This window comes from Saimiri boliviensis, chromosome 7, assembly GCF_048565385.1.
Source record: "Saimiri boliviensis isolate mSaiBol1 chromosome 7, mSaiBol1.pri, whole genome shotgun sequence".
NCBI classification, from domain to species: domain Eukaryota; kingdom Metazoa; phylum Chordata; class Mammalia; order Primates; family Cebidae; genus Saimiri; species Saimiri boliviensis.
Genome location: NC_133455.1, coordinates 101,461,410 through 101,488,653, shown reverse-complemented (window position 1 = coordinate 101,488,653; position 27,244 = coordinate 101,461,410). Strand labels below are relative to the sequence as shown.

The following is a 27,244-nucleotide window of genomic DNA, read 5'->3' as shown; positions in this document are numbered from 1 at the left end:
GTGCTCACTTCGGCAGCACATATACTAAAATTGGAACGATACAGAGAGGATTAGCATGGCCCCTGCGCAAGGATGACATGCAAATTCGTGAAGCGTTCCATATTTTTCATCATTCTCAGCAAACTGACACAAGAGCAGAAAATCACACACCACATGTTCTCACTCATAGGCGGGTGTTGAACAATGAGACCACATGGACACAGGGAGGGAAGCACTACACACTGGGGTCCGTTGGGGGGAAATGGAGGAGGGACGGGGGGTGGGGAGTTGGGGAGAGATAGCATGGGGAGAAATGACAGATATAGCTGACGGGGAGGAAGGCAGCAAATCACACTGCCATGTGTGTACCTATGCAACGGTCTTGCATGTTCTTCACATGTACCCCAAAACCTAAAATGCAATTAAAAAAAAAAAAAAATAGGCGTTAGGCTTACAGACAGATGGACCGCAGGCTGAACTGAGGGTTCCTCTGCTGCTCTACAGTTTCAAACACATGTGGCCCACCACGCAGGCACCAGATCACCGACCCTAAATAAAGAGGACCGCTGAGAGGTGGGTGCAGTCTCTGGCAGACAGGTGCTAGGGCACTGGGTTTTGATTTTAAACACTGTGAAATGTGTAGCCAATATGTTCCCTTCGCCTCGGCACCCAGGAAGCTCAGAGCCAGTTTTAGAAGCTCAGGAATCACCGGCACGTTTCTGTGAACTCACTTCACCGTTGTCTTCATCTTACTATTCCACTTTTACCTTCTTCCCCTTGCCCTAGCTCTTTGTCTGTTTCAGTTTGATATATTAGATGCATGTGTATAAAGCCAACTCAAATCCTTTTGGGAGTAAAGTGGGGGAAATAAATAAGAAAGATCTCCTCAAAAAAAAAAAAAAAAAAGCGTTCCTCTGGTATTGTTTCTAATTTTATTCTGCTGTGGTCTGAGAAGATACTTGATATAATTTCATTTTTAAAAAAATTTATTGAGACTTGCTTTACGGCCAAGCATATTTTAGCACTGTTGTGTGTGCAGATGAGAAGCATGTGTATCCTACAGCAGTTGCATAGAATGTTCTCTAAATATGTATTAGGTCCATTTTATCTATAGTCTAGTTTAAGTTGAGAGTTTCTTTGTTGATTTTCTGCCTACCGATGTCAGTGAGGGATGGAAGTCTCCCACTATTACTGTATTGCTATCAGTATCTTTTCTTAAATCTTGTGGTATTTGTTTTACAAATCTGGGTGCTCCAGTGTTGGGTGCATATATATTTAGGACAGTTAAACCTTCTTGTTGTATTGAACCCTTTGTCATTACATGCTCTTCTATTTTTTGTCTTTTTTTTTTTTTTTTGAAACGGAGTTTAGCTCTTGTTACCCAGGCTGTAGTGCAATGGCGCGATCTCGGCTCAGCGCAACATCCGCCTCCTGGGTTCAGGCAATTCTCCTGTCTCAGCCTCCTAAGTAGCTGGGATTACAGGCACGCGCCACCACGCCCAGCTAATTTTTTGTATTTTTAGTAGAGACGGGGTTTCACCGTGTTGACCAGGATGGTCTCGATCTCTCGACCTCGTGATCCACCCGCCTCAGCCTCCCAAAGTGCTGGGATTACAGGCTTGAGCCACCGCGCCCGGCCTTTAAATTTATTTTTATTTCGATGGGAATTTTTTAAACTATTGTTCCCCTTTCCCTGGGGGTGTGACTGTGGAGTATGTAGGGTGGGGTCTTTTGGCTTCGCTTCTGTAGATAGCCAGGTGCCCTTTTCTCTGCAGGTTTTCTATTGGACGGTGCAGTTTCACCTGCAGGCCAGTAGATGGTGCACATGGGTAGTAGCCAGCTGGGGCACACGCAGACGGTGTGTACTCGGCGTTTGTTCACTGTGAGGTGCTGTCTGTTGCCTATAGTGTTGGGCTGGAAAATGCAATGCCTGGTTCCCTGCGCTTCCTGTTTAGCAGGGATTGGGGAGACACAGCTGGACTCCCTGACTTGCCCACGAATACCCCAGTGATGAGCGGGCACCAGCCCTGAGAGGAGTGGCGAGAGGAGCTCCTTGTGAAGTGTGCTGAGGTCTCTGCAGGTGTTGGGTGAGAGAGCGAGCTGCACCAGCTCCACATCCTAGTTAGACAACAGTGTGCCCTGTTACCCTATCATGCCACAGTCCCAGGGCACATGACTCGCAGCTCGGATGTGCTTCATTGTCCATCCGAAGGCCTCCGTGTAGCTGAGAGGCACAGAAAACACCTGTCCCATGGCTCTCCACAGGAGTGGTTTCAGGACAGAACCTCTCCACTCAGCCCAGTACAGACGCTTTATGGTCCAGCTATTCTCTGATGTGGTAATGCTGCTGCTTCATGTAGAGACGGGGAAGGGCTTCATCTTTTGGCACATGTGAAATAGATGTCAGTTGTGGTGGTGTTGGCAGCTTGAGTTGCCCTGAGCTCAGGTCCTGGTGGGAGTGGTCAGTGCCAAGGGTGTTGGATAATTCCCCAATCCCTACATTTTCTCACTTCATTAATTCCAAGCTAACCACATCTTTACTCCTTAAAAAATGCCGAGTGTGTTTTGTTTTTTATGAAAAAACTTGGTATGTCTGCACCTTCTGTTTCATCTGTGTGAAATAACCTTCCTCCAGATTTTCACATGGCCTTCTCATTTATTTCATTCAGGTCTTCATTTAAAAATTACCAATATCCGCTGGGCGTGGTAGCTCACGCCTGTAATCCTAGCACTTTGGAAGGCCGAGGTGGGTGGATCACCTGAGGTCAGGAGTTGAAAACCAGCCTGGGCATCATGGTGAAACCCCATCTTTAAAAAAAAAAAACGGCCGGGTGCGGTGGCTCACGCCTGTAATCCCAGCACTTTGGGAGGCCGAGGCGGGTGGATCATGAGGTCGAGAGATCGAGACCATCCTGGTCAACATGGTGAAACCCTGTCTCTACTAAAAATACAAAAATTAGCTGGGCATGGTGGCACGTGCCTGTAATCCCAGCTACTCAGGAGGCTGAGGCAGGAGAATTGCCTGAACCCAGGAGGTGGAGGTTGCGGTGAGCCGAGATCGCGCCATTGCACTCCAGCCTGGGTAACAAGAGCGAAACTCCGTCTCAAAAAAAAAAAAAAAATGACCTATGCTTAAAATTATTCTCTGATGGCAGGTCAAGGGGAAAATGTATGCTTTTCTCAAAGAAAATGTTACTTTTCTATTACCGTCTCTGGTGATGTACAGCGACATCTAGTGGAAGAACCCTGGTATTGCACTCCATTGGTGTAACTGACCAGTATCAAACTCAGTTTGGTCTATAGGACCCCCACGAACGGTGGTCATCTTAATACTCACACTCTAGCTCTGTATTTTAAATCTTCTTGTAAAAATTATCTCTCTTCAGCTAGAAGCAACCAAACTCCAAACGGTGCTGTGAGCAGAGCGACACAGGACACACCATTCTTTCCAGAACCCTTGGATCAACCTCAGGAAGAGGACCGACTGCTCAAGTAAGTGATGATTTTTTATACTGAGATACAGTTTGTGGTGTATATATATATTTATTATATAAATATATTTTTATAAAAATAATTATATATAAATATATTGTTACATATTTATATATAAATTATATATAAATATATTTATTATATAAATAATTGTTGTGATAAAATTAGTAGCACCTAACATTGATGAAATACCTGCTAAGTGTAATTAGAAAATGGTTTCATTGGCCAGGCACGGTGGCTCATGCCTGTAATCCAAGCACTTTGGAGGTCAAGGCTGGCGGATCACCCGAGGTTGGGAGTTCAAGACCAGCCTGGCCATCATCGTGAAACCCCATCTTAAAAAAAAAAGGGGGCCGGGCGCGGTGGCTCAAGCCTGTAATCCCAGCACTTTGGGAGGCCAAGGCGGGTGGATCACGAGGTCAAGAGATCGAGACCATCCTGGTCAACATGGTGAAACCCCGTCTCTACTAAAAATACAAAACATTAGCTGGGCATGGTGGCGCATGCCTGTAATCCCAGCTACCCAGGAGGCTGAGGCAGGAGAATTGCCTGAGCCCAGGAGGCGGAGGTTGCGGTGAGCCGAGATCGCGCCATTGCACTCCAGCCTGGGTAACAAGAGCGAAACTCCGTCTCAAAAAAAAAGAAAGAAAGAAAGAAAGAAAGAAAATGATTTGATTCACAAAGGCTCCAGCCTGGGCTGAATTTCCAGCTAAAAGTGCTGTTTTAAAGCTTTAAAATGATTCTACTTCCATAGTTTGCGACATGAGTGATGTATGTTTTGCTGTGGTAAGAACGTGGACTGTAACTCCCCCTCCCTGCAAGAGTGTTATGTCACACTTCATTAGACCACATATGTGAGTAACTGACCTCAACTACTAGACTCCAAAATACATATAAACCCAAGATTTTGACAGACACTTTGAGAGGTCAGACTGTGGCCAACCCCTACTGTGTTAGCCTTTGGGCTCATCTCTGAAACCTCATTCTGCCAACACACAGCCCATGGGTGCTGAGGGACCTAAGGCATCATTTGTCTCTCTGAGAAGATTCCTCATAAAGGGACATCTTGAACTTCGATCAGATTTTACTTTCCACAGAGGCCTGCTTCCATCTTAACGGAGCAACTAGACTTTGATAATTGGATTCTATCAAAATTGGAGCTCACAGCCGGGCGCCGTGACTCAAGCCTGTAATCCCAGCACTTTGGGAGGCCGAGGCGGGTAGATCACGAGGTCAAGAGATCGAGACCATCCTGGTCAACATGGTGAAACCCCATCTCCACTAAAAATACAAAAAATTAGCCGTGCATGGTGGCACGTGCCTGTAATCCCAGCTACTCGGGAGGCTGAGGCAGGAGAATTGCCTGAACCCAGGAGGCGGAGGTTGCGGAGAGCCAATATCGCGCCATTGCACTCCAGCCTGGGTCACAAGAGCGAAACTCCGTCTCAAAAAATAATAATAATAATAATAAAAATTAAAAAATAAAGCCCCTTGCTACATGGGCGGTAGACTCATGCCAAGCAGCCACAGCCCTGTGCTGGACACCATGTATAGCCACTCACTAACCAACATTATTTCTGTAAACCAATGAGAATTCCTACCAAAAAACTTCTGCAGGCATGTCATTCAATGCCTCTGCAGGTCTCTGAAGCTCTTGGAAAGAGGGTAGCTCAACTCTGCAGCTAGTCATCCAATCCTCCATAAATTATCTGTAAATCTTACGATATTCTAATTAAGAAACAAATAAAAACAAGTGTTACCACTTTGTCTTCTGTTTTCCTGTAGCTGTGCCTGCAGAAGTTGGTTCCATGTCATTATTTGTCCTGAAAACAGAGAAAGCCCCTACAGGGAAAATCCATTTTGGATTTTCACGTCCTGAGTTTCAAATTCTTGTGTATAAGTCCCCTCTTACTCTGAATCATGGCTGGCCTGTGTGACGAATAGAATATCGCAAAAGAGGCCGGGCGCAGTGGCTCAAGCCGATAATCCCAGCACTTTGGGAGACCGAGGCGGGTGGATCATGAGGTCAAGAGATTGAGACCATCCTGGTCAACATGGCGAAACCCCATCTCTACAAAAAATACAAAAAATAAGCTGGGCATGGTGGCACATGCCTGTAATCCCAGCTACTCAGGAGGCTGAGGCAGGAGAATTGCCTGAACCCAGGAGGCGGAGGTTGCGGTGAGCCAAGATCGCGCCATTGCACTCCAGCCTGGGTAACGAGCGAAACTCCGTCTCAAAATTTAAAAAATAAAATAAAATAATATTGCAAAAGAAATAAGGTGTGATTCCAAGATGAAGCCATTAAAGTCACGGAAATTTCCACCTTGGTCTCTCTTAGATCACTTGCCCTCGGCCAGGCACGGTGGTGGCTCACACCGGTAATCCCAGCACTTTGGGAGGTCAAGGCTGGTGGATCACTTGAGTCCAGGACTTTGAGACCAGCCTGGGCAACATGGCAAAGCACCATCTCTACAAGAAATTCTTCAAAAGATAACTTAATCTGTAGGAAGTCAGTTCTCTTGTCCTGAGTGTATTTAGGCAACCCTGTTGAGACTCCTACATGGCAAGAAACTGAAACCTTCTACCAGCCGATAGCACAAACTTGCCGGCCCTCTGAGCCTGCCGCCTGGGAGTTATTCTCCAGCCTCAGGCAAGTCTTCAAATGACTGCAGCCCTTGCTGCCGTCTTGACTGCAACCTCTTAGGGGACTAGACACAGGAACACACAGATAAGCTGCTTCTAAATTCCCTCCCCACAGAAACTGTGAGAGATAATACGCATTTATTGTTGGTTTAAGCTACAGAGTTTTGGGGTACCTTGTGAGCATTTCTAGATTCCATATGGCATTCACCCTTTAGTGGGTCATCATTGCTTGTTCTTGAATCAGGACACACATGGAATCACTCTGTTCATCTCCAAGTCACAGAAGGCTGGATCAGCCCTGTCGCTAAAAGGATTTGTGGTGAAATCATTTGGTAATGGCAATTCTGAAGGTGAAGTCTGAAAAATGTAAGTCGATTTTGCCATCTTCTTGAAATCTTTAAACAAGGTGGAAGACCCTGGAATGAAAAAGGATTATATTTAATCCTTAGGATAAAGATTTTAATTATGGGCCGGGCGCGGTGACTCACGCCTGTAATCCCAGCACTTTGGGAGGCCGAGGCGGGTGGATCACGAGGTCAAGAGATCGAGACCATCCTGGTCAACAAGGTGAAACCCCATCTCTACTAAAAATACAAAAATTAGCTGGGCATGGTGGCGCGTGCCTGTGGTCCCAGCTACTCAGGAGGCTGAGGCAGGAGAATTGCCTGAACCCAGGAGGCGGAGGTTGCGGTGAGCCGAGATCGCGCCATTGCACTCCAGCCTGGGCAACAAGAGTGAAATTCTGTCTCAAAAAAAAAAAAAAAAAAAAAGATTTTAATTAATACTATTATCACCACAAACATTTGTAAATGTCAATTGGAAGACGATTTACTTCTCTTTTCTTTGAGACAGGGTCTTGCTGTGGACTCAATGTATTCACCCAGGCTGGAGTGCAGTGACGCAGTCACAGCTGCCTGCAGCCTCACCCTCCTGGGCTCGAACACTTCTCCCACCTCAGCCTTCCAAGTAGCTGGGACTACAGGCATGCATCACAACACCCAGCCAATTTTTTTGTGGTTTTGTTGAGACATGGTTTCACCATGTTGCCCAGGCTGGTCTCCAACTCCTGGACTCTAATCATCCACCCACCTCTGCCTCCCAAAGTGCTGGGATCACAGGTGTGAGCCATCACACCTGACCTGAACGACTACTTTCAAGAGAATCCAAGCCAGGCACAGTGGCTCACACCTGTAATCCCAGCACTTTGGGAGGCCAAGGCAGGTGGATCACGAGGTCAAGAGATCAAGACCATCCTGGTCATCATGGTGAAACCCCATCTCTACTAAAAATACAAAAATTAGCTGGACATGGTGGCATGAGCCTGTAGTCCCAGCTACTCGAGAGGCTGAGGCAGGAGAATTGCTTGAACCCGGGAGGCAGAGGTTGCGGTGAGCCGAGATTGCGCCACTGCACTCCAGCCTGGCGCCTGGCAACAGAGCAAGACTCTGTCTCAAAAAAAAAAAAAAAAGATAATCCAATGTAACATACATTTTCTTCAATAAGATTACACATGCTAATAAGGGAAAGGGGAATATCTCAAATACAGTAGAACCAATATATGTTGTGGTAACAAGAACAATAATGATGATAAAGCCAGACACCATGACACATGCGTGTGGTTCTAGCCACACAGGAGGCTGAGGTCAGAGGATTGCTTGAGGCCACGAATTCAGAGTTTGAGGCTGTGTTATGCTGTGAGGGTGCCTGTGAATAGCCACTACATCCCAGCCTAGGCAATGTAGTGAGACCCTGTGGGTTAAAAGATAACAATAATGGTCGAGTGCAGTGCCTCAGACCTGTAATCCCAGCACTTTGGGAGGCCGAGGCAGGTGGATCGCCTGAGGTCAGGAGTTCAAGACCAGCCTGGCCAAGATGGTGAAACCTCATCTCTACTAAAAATACAAAAATTAGCTGGGCGTGGTGGTGGACACGTATAATCCCAGCTACTCAAGAGGCTGAGGAAGGAGAATCGCTTGAACCCAAGAGGTGGAGGTTGCAGTGAACCAAGATCACGCCATTGCACTCCAGCCTGGGCAACAGGAGCAAAACTCTGTCTCAAAATGATAATAATAATAAAATAAGAATAGCCGGGCACGGTGGCTCAAGCCTGTAATCCCAGCACTTTGGGAGGCTGAGGCGGGCGGATCACGAGGTCGAGTGATCGAGACCATCCTGGTCAACATGGTGAAACTCTGTCTCTACTAAAAATACAAAAAATTAGCTGGGCATGGTGGCGCGTGCCTGTAATCCCAGCTACTCAGGAGGCTGAGGCAGGAGAATTGCCTGAACCCAGGAGGCGGAGGTTGCGGTGAGCCGAGATCGCGCCATTGCACTCCAGCCTGGGTAACAAGGGCGAAACTCCGTCTCAAAAAAAAAAAAAAGAATAAAAAATAAGGCCAGCCGTGGTGGCTCACACCTGTAATCCAAGCACTTTGGAGGCCAAGGCGGGCAGATTACCTGAGGTTGGGAGTTCAAGACCAGCCTGACTAACATGGTGAAACCCTATCATTAAAAAAAAAAAAAAGAAAAAGAAAAAAAGAATAAAAAATAATAAAATGTAATTAACATGGGGACCACATATATCTTAGATCAGTTTATCCAAATTCCCTTCTCCTACTTACTTCTCACAAACAGGTTATCTTGTTCTTAGGTCGAGGTGCTGTTTGTTTGATGCATAATTTTCTTTTCTTTTTTTTTTTTTTTTTGAGACAGAGTCTTGCTCTGTCGCCAGGCTGGAGTGCAGTGACGCAATCTCAGCTCACTGCAACCTCTGCCTCCTGGGTTCAAGCAATTCTCCTGCCTCAGCCTCCCAAGTAGCTGGGACTAATTTTTATATTTTTTAGTAGAGACGGGGTTTCACCATGTTGGCCAGGATGGTATCGATCTATTGACCTTGTGATCCGCCCGCTGCAGCCTCTCAAAGTGCTGGGATTACAGGTGTGAGCCACTGCGCCCAGCCACATAATTTTCTTTTTTTTAGAACTGGCACCTCACTATGTTGGCCAGGTTGGTCTCAGGCTCCTGGCCTCAAGCAATCCTCCCATCTCAGCCTCCCAAAATGCTGGAATTACAGGCATGAGCCACTGCACCCAGCTGTTTTTTGAAACAGGGTCTTGCTATACCACGCAGGCTGGAGCATATTGGTATGATCATAGCTCACTACAGCTTGCAAGTGAGCTTCCTGAGTAGCTGGGACTACAGGTGTGCAGCACCACACCTGGCTCTGAGATTTTTCTTAAGAGGACCTAGCTAGCCGGGCACGGTGGCTCAAGCCTATAATCCCAGCACTTTGGGAGGCCAAGGCAGGTGGATCACGAGGTCAAGAGATCGAGACCATCCTGGTCATGGTGAAACCCCGTCTCCACTAAAAATACAAAACATTAGCTGGGCGTGGTGGCGCGTGCCTGTAATCCCAGCTACTCAGGAGGCTGAGGCAGGAGAATTGCCTGAACCCAGGAGGCGGAGGTTGCGGTGAGCCGAGATCGCGCCATTGCACTCCAGCCTGGGTAACAAGAGCAAAACTCCGTCTCAAAAAAAAAAAAAGAGGACCTAGCTAGTTAAATAACTGAATCTCAATATAAATGTCAAAAAGAAAGTAAGGGCCGGGCGCAGTGGCTCAAGCTTGTAATCCCAGCACTTTGGGAGGCCGAGGCGGGTGGATCACGAGGTCGAGAGATCGAGACCATCCTGGTCAACATGGTGAAACCCCGTCTCTACTAAAAATACAAAAAATTAGCTGGGCATGGTGGCGCGTGCCTGTAATCCCAGCTACTTGGGAGGCTGAGGCAGGAGAATTGCCTGAACCCAGGAGGCGGAGGTCGCGGTGAGCCGAGATCGCGCCATTGCACTCCAGCCTGGGTAACAAGAGCGAAACTCCGTCTCAAGAAAAAAAAAAAAAAAAGAAAAGAAAGTAAGAATCAAAATTCTCGGGAAAGAACTTTAAAGACGGATGTTTCTTTTTGCATCGGCATCTGTGTCCCTGAAGTAACTCACTAGAATTATGCAGTGCAGCTCCAGTGCATACAGCATCATCCACAGAGGTGGATGTCGTGGCCAGTGAGCTTCTTCCCCAGGTGGGTAGTTGACAAAATTCCTCCAGCAGTGATAATACTCTAAGGAAACACAAATCTTGGCTCATTCAACAAGCAGAATGGTAAATTACTTAAAAAGGGCCCCAACCTAGTTTACCATATAGAAAGCCTCTAGTCTCTGGTCTAGTTGCTGCTGGACATTAGGCTCCCTAAAAAGAATAAAGTAGTCTATTTAAAGATGGCTGAGAGGCAAGACCAGAGAAAAGAGTTGTTGGTGCTGATGGTGGTTGTGGTGGTTGTTTTTTGAGACAGAGTCTCGCTCTGTCACCTAGGCCAGCGTGCGGTAAGACCAAACATAGCTCACTGCAGCCTTGAACGTCTGAGCTCAGATCTTCCCACCTCAGCCTCCCAAGCAGGTTGGACTACAAGTGCATGCCACCATGCCTACTGATTTTTTAATTTTTTTGTAGAGATGGGGCTGATCTTGAACGCCTGGCTTCAAGTGATCCTCCCGCCTTGGCCTCCCAGAGTGCTGGGATTACAGGCACAAGCCACCAGGCATAGCCGGGAGTTGTATTTTTGTTATTTTCCTTGTCATGAATTTCAGATCTAATCCTTTCACACATTATTTTGGACTTTTACTTCGCCGATTTCCACCCGGGGATAACCAATCTTCTGGCCTAAAAAACAGCTACTGTCACCACAGCCTCTTGTAAACAATGAAGTTTCTTTGTTGACTGTTTTACCTGATGCTGTCATAATCTGAATAGTGACTCCACTGTTAACGAGCTCCCTGAGTCCTTGCCGGTTTTGTTGATCCATGTGCTGAAAAAGCCTCGCTACATAAATCACCAAAGTCACACCAGGGTGCTGACTCAGAAACTCTCTTATAGCCTGGGAGCATTCCCAGCAGGGACTCCAGGACAGGAACCAGGTGATGGAGCAGCTGACAGACGAGTGAAAATGCCTTTCTGACGTAAATTTTTCTATAAAATTAACTTCCACGTGATTGGTGGTGTTTTTGCCTGAACTTCTCCAGATCTTCCAGCTCATGCCCCACTTGATTTCGTAGAGCAGACAGGTCTCTTTACAAAGTTCTCTGGGGTCATAGGAGATGGAAAACTCCCATGGTTCAATTCTTCTCCTGAAGTATGAAAAGTAGCCCACACTGTTATGTCATATTTAGAGAGATCTTAGAAATCTTTTTCTGCTCCCTCTTCTTTTTTTTTTTTGAGACGGTGTCTCACACTGTTGCCCAGGCTGGAGTACAGTGGCTCGACCTTGGCTTCCTGCAACCTCCACCTCCAGGGTTCAAGCAGAGGAGCTGGGATTACAGGTACCTGTCACCACCACGTGTGGCTAATTTTTTGTGTTCTTAGTAGAGACAGGCTTTCGCCACGTTGGCCAGGCAGGTCTCAAACTCCTGACCTCGTGACTTGCCCACGTCAGCCTCCCAAAGTGCTGAGATTACAGGCGTGAGCCACTGCGGCTGGCCCCTGCTCCCCTCTTCTGTCAGGCTAATCTGAGATGTAACATCTCGAGAAACTTCCTTTTCTAGTCTGTCTCAATGTTATCTGAAGAGGTCTGTTTGAATTATAATTTTTTTTTTTTTTTTTTTTTTTGAGACAGAGTTCCGCTCTTGTTACCCAGGCTGGAGTGCAATGGTGCGATCTCGGCTCACCGCAACCTCCGCCTCCTGGGTTCAGGCAATTCTCCTGCCTCAGCCTCCTGAGTAGCTGGGATTACAGGCACGTGCCACCATGCCCAGCTAATTTTTTGTATTTTTAGTAGAGACGGGGTTTCACCATGTTGACCAGGATGGTCTCAATCTCTTGACCTCGTGGTCCCCCAGCCTCGGCCTCCCAAAGTGCTGGGATTACAGGCTTGAGCCACCGCGCCCGGCCTATACTAACTCTTATAAGAAAGAAATTCTAATTGCTCTCAGTGATATCTTTAGATTTAACACTCTATGTCTGAAAGCCGTGACTCAAGGGAAACTCAGAATTGAGCTGCAGACTCTTCCTTGAGGTATGGTTAAGTCACGAGCTTATTACATCCTAATAGCTCTCACTCATCCCTAAAGTGTCACGTTCGTTTATTACATAGACCAGTCCTTCCACCTATCATGAGATGGTATTCCTCGGCAAGACTTTCCTGTTATATGTCTGAAAAACAGGCAGACAGTATAAAATGAAGTTAAAGTGACAAATGAGTTTCCCAGGTATTTCACTAATGGCTATAAAAGCACACGATTGAAAAAGAGAAGAGATATTGTAAGACAATAACAGACAAGCAAGCAAGAGAGTCATTTATTTAAAGAGATCAAAAGACATAAGAGCAAAGATACAAAAAAAATCATAGAGCCGGGCGCGGTGGCTCAAGCCTGTAATCCCAGCACTTTGGGAGGCCGAGGCGGGTGGATCACAAGGTCAGGAGTTTAAGACCACACTGGCCAACATGGTGAAACCCCATCTCTACTAAAAAATACAAAAATTAGCTGGGCATGGTGGCGCGTGCCTGTAATCCCAGCTACTCAGGAGGCTGAGGCAGGAGAATTGCCTCAGCCCAGGAGGTGGAGGTTGCGGTGAGCCGAGATCGCACCATTGCACTCCAGCCTGGGTAATAAGAGCGAAACTCCGTCTCAAAAAAAAAAAAAAAGAAGAAGAAAAAAATGGTAAAAAATGGCATTGGAAAAGGTAAAAATGAAAGAATGGGGAAATGACAAAACAGAAAAGGAATAATAAAGGAAGCTATATCTACAGTTCCTTTTTTTTTTTTTTTTTTTTTTTTTTCGAGACAGGGTCTTAGTCTGTCAGCCCGGCTGGAGTGCAGTGGTGCAATCATAGTTCACTGCAGGCTTGACCTCCTGGGCTCAAGAGATTCCCCCGCTCCTGCCTCAGCCTCCTGAGTGGCTGGGACTATAGGCACATGTGCCATCATGCACTGCTCTTAAAGACCCATTTATCCTTGATTGAATTAAATGAGTACTGTGATAGTATTATTCTTACCTCAGAGTGAAATCGCCAGTGGAAGGACCTGTTGATCAAGACATGATTATGTCAAATAACACTCAAACACCAGATGAGATGCTCAGAAAAAGTGCTCTATCATTCCAAACCTGTACATCATCTCAGAAAATGGAATTTAACAATTCTCTCATAGATTAATTGTATTGGACCAGTTCATTGTACCCAAGAAAAGCAAGACTTTTTTTTTTTGAGACGGAGTTTCACTCTTGTTACCCAGGCTGGAGTGCAATGGCGCGATCTCGGCTCACCGCATCCTCCGCCTCCTGGGTTCAGGCAATTCTCCTGCTTCAGCCTCCTGAGTAGCTGGGATTACAGGCACGCACCACCATGCCCAGCTAATGTTTTGTATTTTTAGTAGAGACGGGGTTTCACCATGTTGACCAGGATGGTCTCGATCTCTTGACCTCGTGATCCACCCGTCTCGGCCTCCCAAAGTGCTGGGATTACAGGCGTGAGCCACCGTGCCCGGCCGAAAAGCAAGATTTTTAAGGGCTCTGTCAAAATCGATTTTGCCAGATGCCCAATCCCAAACATGGTAATCCTCCCTAAGGCGTCAACAAAAATTATTAAGTGCAATGGGAAAGTCACTTCGTAAAGGCTCTTAGAAGCCGGACATGGTGGCTCAAGCCTATAATCCTAGCACTTTGGGAGGCCGAGGCAGGCGGATCACCTGAGGTCAGAAGTTCAAGACCAGCCTGGCCAACCTGTCGAAACTCATCTCTACTAAAAATACAAAAATTAGCCAGATGTGATCACAGGCACCTATAATTCTAGCTACTCGGGAAACTGAGGCAGGAGAATTGCTTGAACCCAGGGGACAGAGGTTGAGTGAGCCAAGATCTCACCATTGCACTCCAGCCTGGGCAAAAGAGCAAATCCCTGTCTCAAAGAAATAAATAAAAATAAAATAAAGGTTCCTAGGTGTAATCTCTGTGTGACCTCATAGTACCCTGTACTGCATCATAGTCATTATCATGCTCTACCATGATTGTCTATTTACATGCCTTAATAACACTGAATTGTAAATTATGTGAGATACGGATTTTGTACATTTTGTTCAAACCCTATCACACTGCCTGAAACATGTTAGTTGACAATAGATTTGAATAAATTACTGAATAAATAATTAAATAAACTTCACTACTACCTACTATGAACATATTTTCCCCTTCCTTCTTTTCTTCCTTCCTTTACTCCTTCCTTCCTTCTTTCCTTCCTTCTTTAATCCTTTTTTTTTTTTTTTTTTTTTTTTTTTTTTGAGACGGAGTTTTGCTCTTGTTACCCAGGCTGGAGTGCAATGGCGCGATCTCGGCTCACCGCAACCTCCGCCTCCTGGGTTCAGGCAATTCTCCTGCCTCAGCCTCCTGAGTAGCTGGGATTACAGGCACGCGCCACCATGCCCAGCTAATTTTTTGTATTTTTAGTAGAGACGGGGTTTCACCATGTTGACCAGGCTGGTCTCGATCTCTTGACCTTGTGATCCACCCGCCTCGGCCTCCCAAAGTGCTGGGATTACAGACAGGCGTGAGCCACCGCGCCCGGCCTAATCCTTTTTTTTTTTTAAGATGAAGTGTTGCCCTGTTGCCAGGCTGGAGTGCAGTGGTGCAATCTCAACTCACTGCAACCTCCGCCACCCGGGTTCAAGCGATTTCCCTGCCTCAGCCTCCCGAGTAGCTGGAACTACAGGTGCCCACCACCATGCCCAGCTAATTTTTTTTTTTTTTTTTTTTTTTTTTTGTATTTTAGTAGAGATGGGGTTTCACCACGTTGGTCAGGGTGGTCTTGATCTCCTGATCTGCCTCATGATCCACCCGCCTCAGCCTCCCAAAGTGCTGGGATTAGAGGTGTGAGCCACCACGCCCAGCCCTTTCTGTTTTTAAATAGAGAAAGGGTCCCACTCTATTGCCCAGGCTGGAGTGTAGTGGTGCGGTCATGGCTGTCTGCAGCCTTGAACTCCTGGGATCCAGTGATCCTCCACTCAGCCTCCAGAGTAGCTAGGACTGTAGGCACAACACCTCGCCTGACTACTTTTTATTTTTACTTTTAGTTTTATTTTTGTAGAGACAGGGGTCTCACTACGTTGCTCAGGCTACTTTCGAGCTCCTGACCTCAAGAGATTCTCCCAACTTGGCTTCCCAGAGTGCTGGGATTACAGGTGTGAGTCACCAGGCCTAGCCCCCGTCTTTGTTTTTCTGTCTTATTTAACCTCTCTTTTTTGCGTATGCCTTAGACCTTATGATGGAATCCAATAACAATAGCATCTTTATACACTTCACAACACATTTAACCATTAAAGTATTTTGTCAGCCGGGCATGGTGGTTCACGCCAATAGTCCCAGAACTTTGGGAGGCCAAGGCAGGTAGATCATCTGAGGTCAGGTGTTCAAGACCAGCCTGACCAACATGATGAAATCCCGTCTCTACTAAAAATACAAAAATTAGCTGGGCATGGTGGCAGGTGCCTGTAATCCGAGATACTCAGGAGGCTGACGCAGGAGAATCACTTGAACCCGGGAGGCAGAGGTTGCGGTGAGCCGAGATCGCGCCATTGCGCTCCAACCTGGGCAACAGAGCAAGACTTCATCTCTAAATAAAATGTATATACATAGTTGGCCAACTCAAATATAATAAAACTCTAGTGGAACAAGCCCAGAACCTATAGTCTTAAGAAATGGTAATTCTAAGGCCAGGCGCCGTGGCTCAAGACTGTAATCGCAGCACTTTGGGAGGCCGAGGCGGGTGGATCACGAGGTCAATAGATCGAGACCATCCTGGTCAACATGGTGAAACCCCGTCTCTACTAAAAATACAAAAAATTAGCTGGGCATGGTGGCGCGTGCCTGTAATCCCAGCTACTCAGGAGGCTGAGGCAGGAGAATTGCCCGAACCCAGGAGGCGGAGGTTGTGGTGAGCCGAGATCGCGCCATTGCACTCCAGCCTGGGTAACAAGCGCGAAACTCCGTCTCAAAAAAAAAAAAAAAAAAAAGAAAGAAAGAAAGAAATGGTAATTCTATCAACATATCTGATGTAAAAGTTCTTTTTTTTTTTTTGAGACAATGATTTCCTCTCATCACCCAGGCTGGAGTGGAATGGCATGACCTTGGCTTACTGCAGCCTCTGCTTCCTGGTCTCAAGCCTCTCAATTAGCCAGGACTACAGGCGCATGCCACTGCGCCCAGGTAATTTTTGTATTTTTTGTAGGGATGGCGTTGCCCAGGTTGGTCTTGAACTCCGGGGCTCAAGTGAACCCCATGCCTCAGCCTCCCAAAATGCTGGCATTGCAGGCATGAGCCACCACAGCCGGCCTGAGGCCCAAGTTCTTTTCACTATACAGGATGGTCTCCTAGTGAAAGAGTAAACCCTAGAGGCCTAATTTTTACCAAATCAACAATTTGAGACGTTAAATTATGAAGAACAAAGCTGACAGTAAACTATTATGTTTTGTTTTGTTTTATTTGAGATGGAGTCTCTCCCTGTAGCCCAGGCTAGAGTGCAGTGGCGCGATCTCGGCTCACTGCAACCTCCGGCCCCCGGGTCCCAGTTCAAGCAATTCTCCTGCCTCAGCCTCCCAAGTAGCTGGGATTACAGGCACAAGCCACCATGCCCAGCTAATTTTTGTATTTTTTAGTGCAGACAGGGTTTCACCATGTTGGCCAGTCTGGTCTTAAACTCCTGACCTCGTGATCCACCTGCCTCAGCCTCCCAAAGTGCTGGGATTACAGGCGTGAGCCACCACGCCCAGCCCTAATATATTATATTTGACTTCACGTATTTATTTAGGAATAAGGAGAAAAATAATTCGAAGAAAAATTGGCTAGCATTAAAAAACAGAACTGAAGTAAAAAGACAATGAAAAAAGGAAGTCAGTAGAATACCACGTGTTGTCTATACACTAAACCAGACAGTTAAGGTGGAATACCTCACGTAATTTGGATTCCACAGGCATGAAACAGTTTGCATACATGCATAACTTTAGCTTTGGGTTTATCACTAGGAAAACACTGCCGAGGTGCTCAGATGACCAATCAGTTTCTGTGAAATGAAATGGAAATAGAAGAAATGGTATGACATGATGGGTACAGAAGCCTAATGTAGACGTGGGAATGGACAGCTTTGAGGGGTCTCACAGGGAGTGGTGCAGACGGTGGGTTGGAGTCGTTTGGAAAATAGGAAAGGAGGTGGCATTGGTGGGCTTTGGTTTTATGTGTGTGTGTGTGTGTGTGTGTGTGTGTGTGTGTGCATTGAGTGCCGGGGTTCACACCTATAATCCCAACTCTTTGGGAGGCCAAGGCAGGAGGACCTCTTGAAGCCAGAAGTTTGAAACCAGCCTGGACAACATGGTGAGACCCCATTCCTACAAAATATAAAATTAGCTGAGTGTGTTAGCACATGTTTGTTAGCACATATAAAATTAGCTGTGTGTGTTAGCACAGCTACTTGAGTGGCTGAGGAAGGAGGATCGCTGGAGCCCGGGAGTTACACGTTACAGTAAGCTATGATATGCAACTATACTTTAGCCTGGGTGATACAGTGAGACCCTATCTCTTAAAAAAAATTTTTTTTTTAATATTTTGAGAATGAGTTTCACTCTTATTGCCCAGGCTGGAGTGCAATGGTGCAATCTCAGCTCACAGCAACCTCCACTTCTGGGTTCGAGTGATTCTTCTGCCTCAGCCTCCCGAGTAGCTGGAGCTACAGATGCGTGCCACCATGCCCAGTAATTTTTGTATTTTTAGTAGAGACAGGTTTCTCTATATTGGTCAGGCTGGTCTCGAACTCCTGACCTCAGGTGATCCACCTGCCTCAGCCTCCCAAAGTGCTGGAATTGCAGGTGTGAGCCACCGTGCCCAGCACACCTGGCTAATTTTTGTATTTTTAGTAAAGACGGGGTTTCATCATCTTGGCGAGGCTGGTCTCGAACTCCTGACCTCATGATCCAATTGCCTCAGCTTCTCAAAGTGCTGAGATTACAGGCCTCAGCCACTGTGCCCAGCCGAAATTAGGTTTTTATTTCAAGTTTGATAAATGATTAAACAGGTGTTGGTTTAATAGGTGTTGGTCCTTGGTTACAAGTGTATTATTTTCCAGACTCAGGCTGCATTTTGAGAAGGGTGGTACAGGAACTGAAGAGTAAAGATCTTGATTTATGGCTCGATTACTCAACAGAAACATAGTGTCAGATGATCTGAGAGTCTGTGGCATGACGGAAAAAGGAAGTCTATGAGACTGCACTATAAGAAGCTTATGACAATAAAATTAAGTCTGAGAACTCTCCTCAAGCTAATATTTTTAAATAATAATCACTTTGCACATATTGATTGAAAATTTAGGCTGGGCATGATGGCTCGCACCTGTAATCCCAGCACTTTGGGAGGCCGAGGTGGGTGGATCACGAGGTCAGGAGTTTGAGACCAGCCTGGCCAATATGGTGAAACCTTGTCTATACTTTATATTTTTATATATACTTTAAATATATATACACATATATATATACAGGCCGGGTGCGGTGGCTCATGCCTATAATCCCAGCACTTTGGGAGGCCGAGGCAGGTGGATCACAAGGTCAAGAGATCGAGACCATCCTGGTCAACATGGTGAAACCCCGTCTCTACTAAAAATACAAAAATCAGCTGGGCATGGTGGCGCGTGCCTGTAATCCCAGCTACTCAGGAGGCTGAGGCAGGAGAATTGCCTGAACCCAGGAGGCGGAGGTTGCGGTGAGCCGAGATCGCGCCATTGCACTCCAGCCTGGGTAACAAGAGCAAAACTCCGTCTCAAAATAAAAAAATAAGCTGGGCGCGGTGGCTCAAGCCTGTAATCCCAGCACTTTGGGAGGCCGAGGCGGGTGGATCACGAGGTCAAGAGATCGAGATCATCCTGGTCAACATGGTGAAACCCCGTCTCTACTAAAAATACTAAAAATTAGCTGGGCATGGTGGCGTGTGCCTGTAATCCCAGCTACTCAGGAGGCTGAGGCAGGAGAATTGCCTGAACCCAGAAGGTGGAAGTTGCGGTGAGCCGAGATCGCGCCATTGCACTCCAGCCTGGGCAACAAGAGCGAAACTCCGTCTCAAAATAAATAAATAAATAAATAAATAAAAATAAATAAAAATAAATAAATAATAATAATAAATAATAAAAAATGAGGCCGGGCACGGTGGCTCAAGCCTGTAATCCCAGCACTTTGGGAGGCGGAGGCGGGTGGATCACGAGGTCAAGAGATCGAGACCATCCTGGTCAATATGGTGAAACCCCGTCTCTACTAAAAATACAAAAAATTAGCTGGGCATGGTGGCGCGTGCCTGTAATCCCAGCTACTCAGGAGTCTGAGGCAGGAGAATTGCCTGAACCCAGGAGGTGGAGGTTGCGGTGAGCTGAGATCACGCCATTGCACTTCAGCCTGGGTAACAAGAGCGAAACTCCGTCTCAAAAAAAAAAGAAAAGAAAAGAAAAGTCATGTAGCTGCTCCCAGAGCTCCTGGAGCTCCAACCCTCGGCTTGGCGGCTAAAGACCGATGCTGCCCAAGCATCTCAGAAGCCCCCTGGACCATCTAGGATGCCAAGCTTCCGGTAACTCTTACAGTGGAGGGTAAGTCCACCCCCTTCTTAATCAGCACTGAGGCACCCACCCCACACTGCCTTCTGTTCAAGGACCTGTCTCCTTGGCCTCCATAACTGTTGTGGAAATTGACGGCCAGGCCTCCAGGCCTCTCAAAACTCCCCAGGTCTGGTGTCAATTAGGCCAGCACTCCTTTCCACATTCTTTCGTATCATCCCCACCTGTCCAGTTCCCCTGTTAGGCTGAGATATCTTAGCAAAACTGTCTGCCTCCTTAACTGTTCCTGGGCTACAGCCACGTCTCACTGCTGCCCTCCTCCCTGAACCCGCACCTCCCTCAATAACTCTTTTTATGTCCCCCTACCTTAACCCTAGTGTATGGGACACCACGTCCCCATCAGTTGCTACAAGTCACTCACCCCTCATCATCCCCTTAAAACCTAACCCCCTTACCATGCCCAGCACCAGTACCCTGTCCCACAACAGGCGTTAAAAGGTGTAAAGCGTGTTATCGGGCCGGGCGCGGTGGCTCAAGCCTGTAATCCCAGCACGTTGGGGGGCCGAGGCAGGTGGATCACGAGGTCGAGAAATTGAGACCATCCTGGTCAAGATGGTGAAACCCCGTCTCTACTAAAAATACAAAAAATTAGCTGGGCATGGTGGCGCTTGCCTGTAATCCAAGCTACTCAGGAGGCTGAGGTAGGAGAATTGCCTGAACCCAGGAGGTGGAGGTTGCGGTGAGCCGAGATTGCACCATTGCACTCCAGCCTGGGTAACGAGAGCAAAACTCTGTCTCAAAAAAAAAAAAAAAAAAAAAAAAAAAAAAAAAAAAGCGTGTTATCACCCATCTGTTGCAACTTGGCCTTTTAATTCACCCTCCTGCTTCTTCAGCATCTGTACCCAAAGGGGTATCATGTATCCCCTTCCAAAGCCCAAATTTCTTCCCTATCCTGCCTGTCAAAAAAAACAAACTCTACAGACTAGTCCAAGACCTCCGCCTTCTCAGATCACACCTCCCATCCACCTGGTTGTACCAAACCCCATACCCTCCTATCTTCCATACCCACTTCCACAACTCACTACTCTGTTCTTCACCTCAAAAACGCTTTTCCTGCCGGGCGCGGTGGCTCAAGCCTGTAATCCCAGCACTTTGGGAGGCCGAGGCGCGTGGATCACAAGGTCGAGAGATCGAGACCAACCTGGTCAACATGGTGAAACCCCGTCTCTACTAAAAATACAAAAAATTAGCTGGGCATGGTGGCGCGTGCCTGTAATCCCAGCTACTCAAGAAGCTGAGACAGGAGAATTGCCTGAACCCAGGAGGTGGAGGTTGCAGTGAGCCGAGATCGCGCCATTGCACTCCAGCCTGGGTAACAAGAGCGAAACTCCGTCTAAAAAAAAAAACAAAAAAACGCTTTTCCTAAAGCCCAAATTTCTTCCCCATCTGTTATAATCTTTCACCAGCATACATGTGCTCTCTCCACCAACTATATCCAGTTAATTTCCCAAACCCCAACCCCATCCACGAAACAACAGCTTCTGTCCTTCCTAGGCATTGTTAGGACACTTTTGCCTCCAGATACCAGGGTTTTGCCACCGTAACCAAACCACTTTATAAACCTGTGAAAGGAAACTTGGCTAACCGTGTAAACCAAAAATTCTTCCCCCATTCTTCCTGTAAACCAACTCCTATTCCATCACCCTTCGATAACACCCTTTTCATCCTTAGCCCGCCTGCACCCAGGTGAATAAACAGTCATGTTGCTCACACAAACGCTGTCTGAGGGGTTTCTTCATTCAAAGTGCTCGTTTAACAAAAACTTCAAATTGGCTTTCTGGTCTTACTTCAAATTGTTTACATGACTTTTTTGTAGCCTAACCAGTTTGTTCATTATATTCCAGGTACAAGTCTCTATAAAAGCTTTTAAATTCTGTTTATCAGCAGGATTCAATCAACCTAAAATCTCCTCTTTTCTGTCAATCTGAAGTCTGCCCGTCTGGTCTGACGTGATGGCTTACCCTTGTAATCCCAGTACTTTCGGAGGCCGAGGCTGTTGGATCACTTGAGCCCAGGAGTTCAAGACCAGCCTGGGCAATAAAGGAAGACCTAGTCTCTACAAAAAATTAGCAGGGTCTGCCAGCCCACACCTGTTGTCCAGCTACCCAGGAAGCTGAGTGGGGAGGATCTCTTGAGCATAGGAGGTCAAGGCAGCAGTGAGTAGTGATCGCACCACTATCCAGCCTGGGCAACAGAGCAAATTGTGAAAAAAAAAAAATGTGGTCAGGCATGGTGGCTTATGCCTGTAATCCTAGCACTTTGAGAGGCCAAGGGTGGAGAATTGCTCGAGCCCAGGAGTTCGAGAACAACCTGGCTAAAGCAGTGAACCCACCCCCAAGTCGCTTAAAATAAATGTTTTTTTAAGTCTATGCTTCTCTTAGAATCCAGCTCAAATCCTACCTCAGCTGAAATTCTTTCCTTCAGCCTGAACTGTTCTTCCTCTCCCATGAATTTTTCTAACAGTAACTGTGCACTGATTTATTAATTTGTCATTGTCAGCTCATTTATCAATTAGCACCTTATTCTTATGCTACCATGTCTGTTGTTACCTTAAACTGTTTTTTTTTTCTTTTTTTTTTTTTCTTTTCTTTTTTTTTTTGAGACGGGGTTTTGCTCTTGTTACCCAGGCTGGAGTGCAATGGCGCAATCTCGGCTCACCGCAACCTCTGCCTCCTGGGTTCAAGCAATTCTCCTGCCTCAGCCTCCCTAGTAGCTGGGACTACAGGCGTGCGCCACCATGCCCAGCTAATTTTTTGTATTTTTAGTAGAGACGGGTTTCACTATGTTGACCAGGATGGTCTCGATCTCTTGACCTCGTGATCCACCCACCTCGGCCTCCCAAAGTGCTGGGATTACAGGCGTGAGCCACTGCGCCCAGCCACCTTAAACTGTTACTTAAACAGTTGTATTTTTATTTAATTTTTTTTATTTTTTGTTTTTATTTTTATTTTTTTGTGAGACAGAGTCTTGCTCTGTTGCCCAGACTGGAGTGCAATGGCGCGATCCCAGCTCACTGCAACCTCTGTCTCCCGGGTTCAAGCGATCATCCTGCCTCAGCCTCCTGAGTAGGTAGTGTAAGGCCGGCTGCCTGGCAGAGGGTTAAACGCACACATCCATCTCTCTCCGTGTCTGATAACTGCATCATCACCCAAGCCCATTATCTGGCCTTGCTGCACGGCTTCCCCGCACCTGCCTCCGCATACCAGACCTAAGCCCACATTCAGCACTAAACTATGCATTCAACCCCCAGCCCCATGTTGATAAACCCTGCAGAAAATTTTAAAAGAAGCCTCATCAGACCCTGCCCGGTAGCAATCTGCCCTGTATGCCCCCAGCAGGCCCACTTACCCAAGGACCTGCACACCTACCAATGGCAGCTAGTTCCAGGTATTTCCTGCTTCTTAACAGCCAATAAGATTACCTTTGCTTTGTTTCCCCAATAGCCGATCAATTGCCTTCCCTCCCCATAAAACCCCACTCCCTAAACAGCTGGGCATGACTTCTTTGGCCCCTTCCTGGACCACAGAACCTCGCCGGGGAGCTGAATAAATTAGCTCCTCATTTTCTTATACTTGCCTCAGTTTCCTCATTTTACCTTGGCAATAAATCTTACAGGTAGCACTCCAGGTATGCGCCACCATGCCTGGCTAATTTTTGTATTTTTAGTAGAGACAGGGTTTCACTATGTTGCCCAGGCTGGTCTCAAACCCCTGGCCTCAAGTGATCCACCCTCCTTGGCCTCCCAAAGTGCTGGGATTACAGGTGTGAGCCACTGTACCAGGCTGTATTTTACTATTTTTTATTTATTTAATTTTGAGGGCCTGACACGGTGGCTCATGCCTAATAACCCCAGCACTTTGGGAGGCCGAGGCATGTGGATTACATGAGCCACTGCACCAGGCTATTTAATTTTGTTTTGTTTTGTTTTGTTTTGTTTTGTTTTGTTTTTTTGAGACAGAGTTTCGCTCTTGTTACCCAGGCTGGAGTGCAATGGCGCAATCTCGGCTCACCGCAACCTCCGCCTCCTGGGTTCAGGCAATTCTCCTGCCTCAGCCTCCTGAGTAGCTGGGATTACAGGCACGTGCCACCATGCCCAGCTAATTTTTTCTATTTTTAGTAGAGACGGGGTTTCACCATGTTGACCAGGTTGGTCTCGATCTCTTGACCTTGTGATTCACCCGCCTTGGTCTCCCAAAGCGCTGGGATTACAGGCTTGAGCCACCGCGCCCGGCTACTTAATTTTTTTTTATCGTGAAACTGAGGAGGAAAACAAAATAAAATAAAATGAGAATTATAGTTAAGATTAAAATATGTGGCCAGACGCTGTGGCTCATGCCTGTAATCCTAGCACTGTGGGAGGCCGAGGTGGATGGATCACCTGAGGTCAGGAGTTCAAGACCAGCCTGGCCATCATGGTGAAACCCCATCTTAAAAAAAATAAAAATAAAAATAAAAGATGGCCGGGCGCGGTGGCTCAAGCCTGTAATCCCAGCACTTTGGGAGGCCGAGGCGGGTGGATCACGAGGTCGAGAGATCGAGACCATCCCGGTCAACATGGTGAAACCCCGTCTCTACTAAAAATACAAAAAATTAGCCGGGCATGGTGGCGCATGCCTGTAATCCCAGCTACTCAGGAGGCTGAGGCAGGAGAATTGCCTGAACCCGGGAGGCGGAGGTTGCAGTGAGCCGATATCGTGCCATTGCACTCTAGCCTGGGCAACAAGAGCGAAACTCCGTCTCAAAAAAAAAAAAAAAAAAAAGAGACCATCCTGGTCAACATGGCGAAACCCCGTCTCTACTAAAAAAATACAAAAAACTAGCTGGGCGTGGTGGCGCATGCCTGTAATCCCAGCTACTTAGGAGGCTGAGGCAGGAGAATTGCCTGAGCCCGGGAGGCGGAGGTTGCGGTGAGCCGAGATCGCGCCATTGCACTCCAGCCTGGGTAACAAGAGCGAAACTCCGTCTCAAAAAAAAAAAAGATTAAAATATGTTGCTAGAAAAATCACACTTAAGCTAAGTAAGTAACCCCTCCCAGCTGAATTATATTAACTGCAACTACAGGCTTATCAAGCAACACACACACATTCAAAGTAAGTCATAAAACTGTACTTAGTAAAAGTTAGTAAAAGAAGAGCAAATCCAATACAACTCCCTCCTCCCTTAGAAATAAGGAAGTTCATGTAAGCACCCAGGCATATATCTCTACCCACACGTATTTACATATTTCTGCTATCCTTGGGTTTTTCTTTGTTTTTTGTTGTTGTTGTTGTTGTTTTGAGACAGAGTCTCATGCTGTCACCCAGTCTGGAGTGCAGTGGCGTGATCTCGGCTTACTGCAACCTCCACTTCCAGGATTCAAGCAATTATCCTGTTTCAGCCTCCTAAGTAGCTAGGACTACAGGCATGCGCCACCATGCCCAGCTAATGTTTTTGTATTTTTAGTTGAGACAGGGTTTCAACATATTGGCTAGGCTGGTCTCGAACTCCTGACCTTGCAATCCTCCCGCCTCAGCCTCCCAAAGTGCTGGGATTACAGGTGTGAGCCACTGTGCTTGGCCTCTGCTATCCTTGTTTTTCTCTACCCCAGCTGCAAGGCCATGAGACCAAGGTGAACCAGGTAGAAAATATGTTTTTCAAGACTGCAAAACTGTCACGAAGTAAAATTAACTGCCTTTGTCTCCAAACTTGTTCCCTGCCTTGTTTTTCCCGCCCTAAAGTGTATTAAAAACATGTAATTCTTGGTTTGGGGCCACAGCCATTTAAAAACAGTAGTCTAAGTATGAGCTGGTGCACCTAATAAAATTCTCTTGAAGCCTGAAAGCTCTCTCTGTCCTTTAAAAATCCTGCTACAAAAGAAACACTGATTTAATGACATTTGGTTCAAGTCACTTGGACAAGTAAATGATAATAATAAATCATCTGATTTAAGATTAATATATGAATCAATAATTAAGGAAGTTGGAAAACACCTACAGATGGAAGAATCAGCAGGACACACACACACACGCACGCACCCATACACACACACACACGCACACACACACACTTCTTACATTGTTCGAGAATACTTGCCCCCGGCTCTGTTTTACCTCTCTCAGAAGTCATGGTGCTCTGTCTCTGGACTTCTTCCTCTGGAATCGTAAGTTGTGCTGATTGTTCCTGGACCTTGTTTCTTCAGGTGTGCCCACTGCCACCTGCTTGGGCAGAGGATGACTCATTCCTGACTCCTTCCTCATTCTCAGGCAATTACTGGGAATCTGGGCTGTCTGTACAAACAGGAGGCTAAGAGGGACGTTATCCTGGGGATTTACATCCTTAGTGATGAGAAAGCCTATTATGTCAATTACATTAATTTTGTAGAGTAGATCACTGGGGTTACCAAATTCCAAAGTTCTTCTCCAGTGACATCTGAATTTAGGAAACGTTCTCTTTTTATTTATTTATTTATTTTTTAGTAGAGATGGGGTTTCATCGTGTTGGTCAGGCTGGTCTCGAGCTCCTGACCTCAGGTGATCTGCCCACCTCAGCCTCTCAAAGTGCTGGGATTACAGACGTGAGCCACGGCGCCTGGCCACTTTTCTCTTTCTTCAAATAAAGATTAAGGCAAGACGGATCCATCATCCTTTATATATTTGTTTTGTTTGGTTTATTTCTTTCTTTTTTTTTTTTTTTTTTTGAGACGAGGTTTTGCTCTTGTTACCCAGGCTGGAGTGCAATGGCGCGATCTCGGCTCACCGCAACCTCCGCCTCCTGGGTTCAGGCAATTCTCCTGCCTCAGCCTCCTGAGTAGCTGGGATTACAGGCACGTGCCACCATGCCCAGCTAACTTTTTGTATTTTTAGTAGAGACGGGGTTTCACCATGTTGACCAGGATGGTCTCGATCTCTCGACCTCGTGATCCGCCCGCCTCGGCCTCCCAAAGTGCTGGGTTTACAAGCTTGAGCCACCGCGCCCGGCCTTTTTTTTTTTTTTTTTTTTTTTTTTGAGACGGAGTTTCGCTCTTGTTACCCAGGCTGGAGTGCACTGGCGCGATCTCGGCTCACCGCAACCTCTGCCTCCTGGGTTCAGGCAATTCTCCTGCCTCAGCCTCCTGAGTAGCTGGGATTACAGGCACGCACCACCATGCCCAGCTAATTTTTTCTATTTTTAGTAGAGACGGGGTTTCACCATGTTGACCAGGATGGTCTCGATCTCTTGACCTCGTGATCCACCCGCCTCGGCCTCCCAAAGTGCTGGGATTACAGGCTTGAGCCACCGCGCCCGGCTTATTTATTTATTTTTCATTATCCCCTGCTCTGCATCAAGGATGCGTCATTCTTTATTAAAGAAACAAGAGGAAGGAGAAAACTTAAGAGAGACTTCACCTGTAACTATAGCTTGAAAGTTTTTATGTTATCTGGTGAGCACACTCTGGCCTTGGCTATTATTCTCCTATTTCCAGCTTCCTCTCAT

General features: G+C 46.6%; 1 protein-coding gene and 1 non-coding gene across 4 annotated transcripts; one reads left to right on the top strand and one right to left on the bottom strand.

Annotated features, from left to right (window-relative positions):
• On the top strand, positions 1 to 107 carry LOC120365108 (U6 spliceosomal RNA). Its single transcript, XR_005580127.1, has one exon. It is a non-coding gene; the product is annotated as a U6 spliceosomal RNA (small nuclear RNA).
• Positions 108 to 6,236: 6,129 nt separating this feature from the next.
• APOBEC1 (apolipoprotein B mRNA editing enzyme catalytic subunit 1) lies at positions 6,237 to 25,974 on the bottom strand. Of its 3 annotated transcripts, none has more exons than XM_039472164.2 (5): positions 25,882 to 25,974; positions 13,157 to 13,184; positions 10,895 to 11,292; positions 10,111 to 10,229; positions 6,237 to 6,533 (listed from the first exon to the last, which is right to left on the bottom strand). In XM_039472164.2, exons 1-5 carry the CDS (start codon positions 25,895 to 25,897, stop codon positions 6,384 to 6,386), a joined length of 711 nt encoding a protein of 236 aa, XP_039328098.2. In that variant the 5' UTR covers positions 25,898 to 25,974; the 3' UTR covers positions 6,237 to 6,383. The 3 variants fall into 3 exon arrangements, with proteins under 3 accessions (XP_039328098.2, XP_074259230.1, XP_074259231.1); XM_074403129.1 differs by having other exon boundaries at positions 25,846 to 25,970; XM_074403130.1 differs by lacking the exon at positions 10,111 to 10,229 and having other exon boundaries at positions 25,846 to 25,970.
• Between the last annotated feature and the right edge of the window lie 1,270 nt (positions 25,975 to 27,244).